Here is a 10,746-nt window from a genome sequence, read left to right on the forward strand (position 1 = left end):
AGTATTATACTCCAACAACAATAAGAGTTTGACAAAATCGAAGCATATAAACATCAAATTCTTAGTTGTTAAGGAGAAAATTCAAGAAAAACAGATTTTCATAAAACATATAGGAACAAAATATATGCTAGCAGACCCATTAACCAAGGGATTGATCCCTAAAAATATAAAATTTTATATTTTTATATTTTAATTAATATTTTTTATTATATAATATTATTTAATTTTAAAATAATTTATTATTGATATAAGTATGTGTAATATTTATTAAATTTAATCTTTAAAGATCATATTTTACAATTTATTGTTTAAAATTTACAAAATTATTTATACCAATTATATGGAACTAATTTAACAATTCAGAACGGCATGCGAACTATCTTAATACTATTAGGAACAAAAATATTAAAAATTTTACTCTTTTGCAAAAATAACAATTTTTTCTTTTATTAAAAAATAAAAAACTTTCTCCCTATACTCAATTATGGTACATTTCAATATCAACACGGTACAACCCTATGAAGTGATAACAAAACTCTATCCTTCGGATAGTAATGGATGAAATCTATGAACCAACAAATTAAATAACCTGAGGTAGCCTAAAGAATATGCAAGATTTACAAAAATAAATGGAAAATTGTACAAAAGATGACTTCTCATCATCTTGGTGGGACATCTGAGATAGGAAGCATTTCTATTTGTCCTCTTTCAAAATTTTCTCTTTGAATTTGATTCCCATTAATCTTCTCAGCTTCTTTTGAAATCTGAATGTCACTGGGAAAGTAATATTGACAAATGAATTTTACAAGGAAACGAGGAAGCAATGCTGTTATGATGATTCCAAGCAACAATAACCAGAACAATCCTGTGCTTGCAACATTAAAGAAGTCCCTGCCAAAGTTGTAGGTAGATGCATATATAAAGGTTAGTGTTCAGTTGTTCAACTGTTTCTGTTAAGAAGCAATGTAAATGTAACACGACAGACATACTTGTTATTTGTTATAAAGGGTAGGTGGACACATAAATATTCTGAGTTAACGTAATTTTGAAAAAAGATCAAATTTGAAGGTGTAATATAGACCATTTAATTTGATAGTTATATAATAATATATGATTGATTTATTATATGATTTGAACTTGTGACGTATTATAAAGATTTTACCAAAATACGTGTATTAATATTTAATTATTATATTATTGTATTCAATATTTTGTGTTGAATATATATTTTAAAACTTTATAATTAGCATTTTATAAATATAATTATAAAAATAATATTATATATTCAAATTTTTTTATTAATTAAATCTAACTAAATTAATCTAACATAACAAAAATCAATTATGAAATCTTATTATTTAATTTTGTTAGATTTAGTTTATAAAAAAATTCGAATATATAGCATTATTCATAATATAATAGAGTTGAACAAATTCAGCTTCAATGAGTAATATATTCGTTAAATGTCTAACATTTTCAAGACACCCTATTGAATTAAGAATATAGCTCACTCTAATAAAAAAAAACATACAACTTGAATAATTATAAATTATAAGAATATTTATATTAAAGTGCGTACCCTAAGTTAACTTAACATTCTCTCATTTTAAACTAGATATTTAGTGTATGAATTAAGTATCTTCTAATTAATTAGGAAAGAAGTATAAGTGAATGTATAAGTTAACTTAAGATTCATCTAACCGTTTTCAACTATCAACTTGCACTTGAATTTTCACTATATTTATAGGTGAAAACTCAGGTACGTATAGCCGACTTCATGTGAAGTTGATAACTGAGAGCCAATGATTAGACTGATTTGACTAAATTTTCATCTAATGATTCTCAACTATCAACTTCATGTGAAGTCGACTACACCTGAGTTTTCACCATATTTATATAGCAAACTAAAGCGTAGAAAGCAAAAGAATGGGAGAAAGAGAATACATACCAGTAGCCAGGAAACGTGGGTATAGCATCAATGACCATGACACTAATGAAAGTGGCAACAATTGACCCCCATATGGAAAAATGAGTCAACCAATTCCACCTGAAGACATCCATGGCCAAGTGTAAATTTACCAAAATAACGACAGCTAGTGTCCAGAGATCCCCAATGCTTCCAACATCAACATCAGTGCTCCAATATGCAAAGAGGGGTGCCCAAAAGATTACCATGCTTTGCCATAAAGTGTCGAGCATTGTCAAAATAAATAGCTTCTTGTTGTATGCCTCATCTCTCTGCCCAGCCCCATAGAGCTGAGGATACTTGAGGAGAGTCCTTTTTCCAAGATCCTTGTCAAGAATACCAACTATGATTGTTGGTAATGAGCTGTATATTATTGAATATAACGTGGTGCTCCATTCATTTATGGCAGTTGTTAAAGTGAAGGCAGTGTAGAGCACATACCTACAATTTGAAAGCATAATACAAACATATCAAATTTTAGAGGAATACATCTATAACGAATTGTTGCATATATTTTTTATTATTAGAAATCCGACTAATTAAATCGGACCTGGTCGAAGTTCTATTAAGATGTTAAATATAGATTTGTATGTTGGATTATAACTTACCAAAATAGGACAAGAACAAGGACAGCATTTCTATAAAAGTTGTAGAGTATCATGTAGCCAAGCCGCTGGTAATTCCAGTGTCCATGAATCAACAAGAGAGGAACTATAAACCTAAACTGGCCCATGGCGAAATCGGACGCCATTACGGCTTGCCGGCCCTCTTGTCCGCTGATGCCAACTCCAACATCAGCCATTTGAATCATGGAGACATCATTAGCACCTGTGACACATTCATAATGAAGTTTATTACACTGCAAAAACAACCTAAGTGCCTTTTTTTTCTTCTTTTCTATTTTTATTTTTTTGTTATTGGATCATGTCAAGATGAAAAAATTCATGAGAAGAAGTCATACCGTCTCCAATGGCAAGCGTCATTTCGGCTGTCCTCTTCTTAACAAGGGCAACTATGCCGGCCTTCTGCAGCGGCGCCACTCGACAACAGAGAACAACAGAACATCTACTTGCAAGTTTAAATAACTGAATCAACAGAACAATCCAAAATTAGCTACAAAAAAAGGAAGGGAAAAAAAATTTCATTTCAGCAAACAGAATCCAAAAGATTTGATTAACAGAACTAACCTGCTCCTCTAGTTCACTATCAAGAACATATACAAGGCTAGTACCATCAATGATCAATGCTATCTGACTTGTCATTGCATCAAAACCTCCTTCAATCTTGTTTGAAACAATGGCATCTTGCAAACTCTTTCTACACGACTCTCTATTTTTGCTATTGATTATGATTTGAGTCATTCTGTTTGTTAGAAGCTTTGATGAGTATCCAATTGATATAGCAGTTTCTTGTTTGTCTCCGGTTAGCACCCATACTTTTATTCCAGCTGTCCTTAGAGACTCAATGGATTCCGGCACACCCTGCTGAAGCTTGTCTTCGATAGCCGATGCGCCTAAGATGCAGAGGTTTCTCTCTACATTGACAGCAACCTTGCGAAGCATGGCGGCCCTGCCGAACAAAGAGGTGCTCGCTGCCTCAAAGGCAGTGTGCCATTGCTCAAACTCTGAAGCATTTAAATCCCTCATTCCAATCACAAGGGTTCTTAAACCCATTGAGGAATAAGAGTAAAGATGAGCTTCAGTTGCTCTTATAATGTCCATGTTAGATGATTTATCTATCACATTTAGCATAGACGTATCCGCTCCTTTCACGAAAATTTTCACTGAATTGTCGGGGCTGCCCAATATAACTGACATCCTCTTCCGATCGCTGTCGAATTCATGCATACCCAAGACATTGAACCTGCGATTCCATAACAGAAGTTAAGTATTGCTAGAAGTAAGTTACTTGCATTGGAAGTAACAAGTGATTCACTAACTTCTAATCAGCTTTAATCAGTTTTCTATCTAGATCAGTTACAAGATGTTAGTGGTTACTAACTTCTAACAATGCTAACTCTAACATGTGTCGATTAAAAAGAAACAGTTAATTTGAGGAGAGAATAACAAATGTGCTTACCAACACAAAAAGATACTTTAAATCTTACTTGCTCCGCAAGTTAGGCAAAGAAGAGGAAAATGACAATGCTATCATGATCATCAACAAAACAAAACGAAGTTATTTAACTAACTAACTAACCTGTGTCTTTCTCCTTGAATATCAATGACTATATGGCCCGAGGTTCGTTCTATAAGCATAAAACCATAGGCGGCGGCTGCGTATGCCAATGCCTGTTCATCTGGTGATTCCCCTTGGTAATCTATCAGCTTGACATCATGATCAGGGGTATCAACAATAATAGGAACAATGGTATTGCAGCTTGCCAGTGCTAGAAAGAAATCATAGATCCGTTTTCCCTCCTTATGCTCAATTCCACTTCTTGATAATGCCAAAAGCTCTGGATTTACTTTCACATTCATCTTTGGCCTCAATACCTTTCCATCTACTGCTAGCAAAACATAGTTACATCAATTAAAACATGTTATTCACGAAAACAGCTACCAGTATAAAATATATGTTAGAAATATAAAATCTCACCTTGCGTGAAGTATTCACCAGGTTGAATCTCGAGGCCAGATTTCGTCGAACTGTAATCAACCCCCCAGATGCTGGCGCACTGGAATTCCATCTTGTTCTCAGTAAGAGTACCAGTTTTATCCGAAAAGACATACTTAATCTGCCCCAAATCTTCATTGATATTCAAAGCCCTACACTGAAATCTTGACTTGGTAGCCCTATCATACATTCTATCATCTCTGATCATGAAATAGGCCTGGCCAACACGAACAAGCTCCATCGAAATGTACAACGAAATTGGAATCATAACCTGGAAAACTATAACTGACATGAGGAATGTGAAAATTATCTCCCAAAACCAACCATAATACTTATACTTCTTCGGTTTTCCACTGGAGAAGCTCAGCTTCCGGTAATACGGCATCAAATCAAGCTCGTCTTTGTGGCGCTTCAACCAAACCGCAGCACAAACGGACGTGACCGTACACAAAGCAACAAGGAAGCAAGAGAGCATGATGATCTCCGAATTCATTCGAGTCTCGAGCCGGCTTCTCTTCGACGGCGCACCGGAGCTGTTGAGCATAGCTTTAGTCTCTCTGCCACAGTAAACAGCAACTCCCAAAGCCCAGCTTGTGTTCTTAAGCTCGCATCCTCTAAGCACAATGTTCGATGATGCGAGAGACAGTTTCTTTCCATCAACTTCCATGTTAGCTTGGAATCCATAAATGTTCCGATTCGGTTTCTCGCACTTGATTATTCCACCGAAATCAAACCTCTGTTTGGATTGAGTCTCTTGCTTGGCGTAGCGAGTTTTCAGATTTGACTCTCCGTCAAGATTTATAGTCTGAACATATGCAACTCCGGTAGGATCGGCGGTGGAGAGAAGGACAATATCGCAGGGGATCGTTTCGTTGGCGGCGATCTTAACGATTTCGCCGACGGTTATGTCCTTCCATGGCTTCTCCACGAAGCTTCCGTTAATCAAAACCGACGCTAGCCGGTTGTTCTCGACTTTATCGGAGCGGTGGCGCCGCCAATCCTCGAAGGCGTCTTTGACGGCGGTAACGAGCAGGACAAAGGCCAGAGGGAGAATTGAAACACCTCTACCGAAGACTGCAAGCTGAGGAAGCTGATTGAGAATGGCGATTATGAGAAAATAAATATACGCAACTCTGTGAAACTGTTCGAAGAGGTTTCTAGGGATGAATGTGAGGATTGAATATTTCGCGGTTCGGATTGAATTCCCTGCGAACTGAAGAGTCTCGTTCGTCTTCTCCGGGTTGTTTATGTAAACAATTCTTGCATCTTCGTCTCTCAGTTCTTTCTGCGACATGCTGAGTCCTTCCGACTCGCCGCCACCGCCGCGTTTTGACGAGCCGTATCGAACCGGCTTCGATGAAGAATTGCTGAAACTCACTTCCTTGACGGAGCCGCCGCCGCTCCTTCCGGAGCTGCCGGAGCGGATCGACGATGAGTTGCTTTTGTTTATAACAGCATTGCTTGCGTGTTCAGAGGAAGTTGACTTTGACTTTTGTTGTTCAGAGAAAACTGGAATGGTTGGAAGCTCTTGAATACTATTTGGAGTTCTTGGAGATGGTAACAACAGAGGCCTAGAACCCATTGTAATAATAAATTAATAATAACAACAATATTATTCAGAGAATATAATCATGTGTCAGAATTCCTAACAAACTAACTAACTAATTAACCAACTTTCTAAGTTTGGAGCTGTAGTTGCTGATAGCAATGGATTAAGGCTTCAAGTGACAGAGGAAATGGATGCTGGTTTGTTATGAAATAATAATGTACAAAAAAATGAGGATCGGATTGTTTTTGGTGTATAAGAAAGAATGGGAATGGAAGAAGCGTGTTGATGAGAGAGAGGTGAAAAATTGCAGAAAGTCAAAGGCATTGTAGAGAGAGGTTAGGAGTTAGTCTACGACGGAAATTGCAAGAAATTGAAGAACAAGTCGTAATGGGTGGCGACAGCATGTGTTGTCCAGAAGCACAACTTAATTAAAATGTGGTGGCTTTAGATTTTATTATTAATTTATTATTCTAATCTAGGAAATTAGCAATACTTCTTAATTAATAAATATTAGGTGGAAACTCAGGTGTAGTCGATTTCACGTGAAATTGATACCTAAGAACTGTTAGATGATTTGACTGAGTTGACTAAATTTTCATCTAACGGCTCTCAGATATCAACTTCACGTGAAATCGACTTCATCTGAATTTTTACCTAAATATTATTATTTTAAATCAATATTTAATAACAACAATTTTTATTCATATATACACAAATTTAAACACACAAAATATATAATTTATATTTATTAAAATTTAATATTTTTATTAACTAAATAATAGTCAAAATTATTAAAATCAGCTGCCTCTTGAATTTTTGAAAAAAAATTTAGGTGAACAGTCTTTAGTAATATTTAACTAACAACTTTATTGTATTTATTTGGATTTTGTTTTTCTTTCTTGTCACGTCTAGAAAACTGCTTATCATATTATGACATGATTGGAGGATTTTATAATTCTTTTAGTTAATAAATTTAATTTGTTTGAATTATCACGGTTCTAAAGTACGGAAATTAATAAAATGAGAAAATAATCTAATCACTGTTAAATAAAAAGTGAGACTTTTATATAATAAAAGTTATAAAATTACTAATAATTAAATAATTATATTATTTTAAATAATATTTTTTATTTTATTTATGATAATGATGGTTTTTAAACAGGAAATTTTTTTTTTTAATTCATAACAATAGAAAACTAAACGAATACGAAAATTAAGCTTAAAAAGGACAAACTTCAGTTAATATAGGTAATATTACACGTATTTTCCTTTTAAAAAATAATGCAACTCAAATATTTTAAAATTTGGTAAAAAGAAATTAAATTATCATAATAACACATAATCATGAATTATCATAAAAAATTGAGTGAATTGCGGAATCAAAATTAAATTTTTAATAGTTATTTTAAATGAAATGGAAAATTTCTCCGTGGAGAGGATGATCGAGAATGGAAAGAGCATTATTAAACTTTCAATAAATAAATTATTATTGAATCTTCCTTTTGATGTTCTAGAAGGTCTGCCGGGAGGTTTTATTATTCAATTTCTCGGGGTGCCTGAATTTGACTGGATCATTGATTTAGAAAAGAAAATTAGTTATTTTTTATTTTATTTTAATTTGGTGGAAATTTAGTCATAAAGAATTACGGAAATATGTAAATGATTCCACTTACGAAAGCATATAAATCATTGTACATGCACTAAAACGAATGGACTATTAAATATTAGAAAAAATGATAAATAGGTCCTTAACTTTTTGTTCCGTGAACATTTTTGTCTTTGACTATTGAAAAACACTTTTAAGTTCCTGACCTTCATAAAATTTAGACGGATCAGTCATTGACGGAGGCATTTGGACGGATCAGTCCCTAATAAAAGTATTTGGACGGATCAATCCCTAACGGAGAGACCGATTTTGTGAACCTATTTTATCATTTTTTCATATATTATTTTACTAAACTAAGACATACATACACAAGTTTTTTTGTTCTTCCCATTATAAAATCTGTATTACACAATTAATCTGTGACATAATACATGTTATAATCAAATTGTATGAAGCCTCCACGTGTTGTTAGTAATTTCATTTAATTTAATTATTTGCATTTATTCATTATATTTATTCATGAAATTAAGCAATGAATAATTCTTTGTGCAGACTGAGAGTGAAAAATTCTTGTACATTTGGAGGAAGAAACATTAAATATTCCATTTTTTTTTCAATTAAAGAAGTTTATCCATATGTGATGGACGAAAAAATTTTACTTGATTGGACTTTAATTTGTAATTAATAAAAAAAAAAGTAACGTATTTTTCAATGTTACTAGTATATGAAAGTACGGCAGTTATTATTAGATTAGATGGTTGATAAGTCATGAATTAATTAAGTTAAATTGTTAAATGAACACGAGGTCATCATCATAATATCATATCCATATGGTAAATTAAAGTCATATGACAAAATACGAAATATCCAGAAAAAATTGCAACTTAATGGTCAAATAATATAAACAAAAATAAGATAATAGTCATCTATGATCTATCACATTTTCTAAGAAAATTCAACTATTCAAATAATAAGGTTAATTTAGATATAAAAAAAAACTCAATATAAAATATAGTTAAAGATATATAGAAAAATCTAAAATAATATAAAAATCATAGAATTTAAAGAATAAGAAAATCACACGAGAGGTTTATTATAGTTTGAACAAGACTTGTTTACATTCAATATTCAACATAACCACCATAAGAGTTTTCACTGTGTTTTAACTTTTAACTTTCATACTAGTTCTTACTACTATTAAGATCTAGTTTAAGTAAATAACTTAATTAATTTTTTTTTTAAAAAAATAGCTTAAACGATAAATGATTATATTAAAAGTAGTTTATAAATAAATTATTTTGTATTTGAATTTTTAATTCTAAAAGTGTTTATTTTATAAAAATGTAGTAAAAAGTAGTTGTATTACGAGAGAAGTCATTTTTTTAAACTTTTCTATAAACTCCTAAATAGTTTCTTAAAAAACCGTAATTTGATTTTAAAAATTACACCATATATTAATACTAGTTGTGTTTTTGCTGAAAACAAATGAAAACAAAAATTACAATATTTATATTGGTACTAACAGCAAAAACAGCAGTAAATTTTTTTTCTTTTCGCTTAGTGAAAATGGAGCCATTTTTCATTATCAATTGCTTTACGTGCAAAAAAGTTACTCTATTTTCGTTGACAGCAACTACAAAAATGCAAAAAAGATTCAGTATTATTTTCATTATTAGTATCAACGTAAATATTATAATTTTTGTTTTTTTTACTAACGAAAATAGAATTAAATATTTAAAACAGTAAAAATATGTATGACAATTTAAATTAGTAAACAAAAAATCCTAAAAATAAGAGTAATGTTTGGGTAATGTCTAGGTCATAGGAGATATGGGCAGGAGATATACGTTTATAGTATGCTGATTGAAACACAAATTTTCCATGAAAATGGCAACACAGAAGTACACATGAAGACCATATCTTTAATGTTTGGATTACGTTTTATTCTAACTTCCAATGTAAGAAAAAAAATTTAATTTGATTTTTAATGTTTTAAATATTTTATTTTTATCCTAAAAAATTTTAAATAAATTTAATATTATTTTATAATTAAATTTAACACAAATAATTAATATACTAGGTAATATAAATTATTTGTTAACTCGTTTTTTTCTGTGTTAAAAAAATATAACTAAAATCTTTTTATTACACTTATTTTTCTTAATCTTCTTTTTATAAATAAATTTCAAATTCTATCATTTAATCATTTAAAGCTCCATAATAAAAAAATTTACATTAGTAATTGTTAGTAAATTAATTTTATTTATATATTAAAATTAAACGTTATTAACTCTTTAGTATATTAATTTTTTTTAAAGTCAAATAATTCCATTCATAAAATGAAAGAAACATATAGATGTTCATATATGGGACAAATAAAAGAAATAGGAGACTCCCAACGCTCTATTATAAAAGTAACATCATATAATAATCTAATAAGAGAGATAAAAAAGTAAAGTGCTCATCAATTAGAAAGTGAGAATTTGTTGAAATTCTTTCTGCAGCTTCAAAGCCGATGCCATTATCTCTTCCACATTAGTTGATACATTATCAAAGATGAACCTGTTCTTAGCCTTCCATAAGGACCAGCTGATCAAAATCACCATCATCATTCTCTAAGAGGAGCTATTGGGTTGGGTATGCAAGGCTCCCGTTCTCAATGTAAGTTCCACTCAACATAGAAATCAGAGTTTTCGGTGCTCCTTCTAGTAGCTGGTATGCCCATTTTTAACCAAATTTTCTTTGATTTTACACAACGGAAGATGCAATGATTAATTGTTTCTGAAAATTGTAGGCATCTTCTGCAGATAGGTTGAATCGATGGGATGCGATGATGAAGCTTTTGCAGCACTGAAAGCTTTTCATGGAAGCCCCTCCAAAGAAAAATCTTAATCTTCCCTGGGATTTTCAGCTTCCACAGTTCTCGCCACAAATTTCGTTGTCTCATAATCTCTGGGAAAAATTCAATGGGAGGATGCGAAAACCCATAAGCCACACGGTACCCAGTAC

General features: G+C 31.8%; 1 protein-coding gene across 1 annotated transcript; it reads right to left on the bottom strand.

Moving 5' to 3' along the window:
- Positions 1 to 420: 420 nt before the first annotated feature.
- LOC107623774 (phospholipid-transporting ATPase 1) lies at positions 421 to 6,447 on the bottom strand. The gene is made up of 7 exons (XM_016326144.3): positions 4,565 to 6,447; positions 4,166 to 4,472; positions 3,154 to 3,829; positions 2,928 to 3,051; positions 2,575 to 2,794; positions 1,949 to 2,407; positions 421 to 891 (listed from the first exon to the last, which is right to left on the bottom strand). The coding sequence occupies exons 1-7, from the start codon at positions 6,162 to 6,164 to the stop codon at positions 660 to 662; spliced, it is 3,618 nt and encodes a 1,205-aa protein (XP_016181630.1). The 5' UTR covers positions 6,165 to 6,447; the 3' UTR covers positions 421 to 659.
- Positions 6,448 to 10,746: the final 4,299 nt, after the last annotated feature.

Source organism: Arachis ipaensis, chromosome B10, assembly GCF_059453495.1.
Source record: "Arachis ipaensis isolate K30076 ecotype BB chromosome B10, ASM5945349v1, whole genome shotgun sequence".
In the NCBI taxonomy this organism is placed as follows: domain Eukaryota; kingdom Viridiplantae; phylum Streptophyta; class Magnoliopsida; order Fabales; family Fabaceae; genus Arachis; species Arachis ipaensis.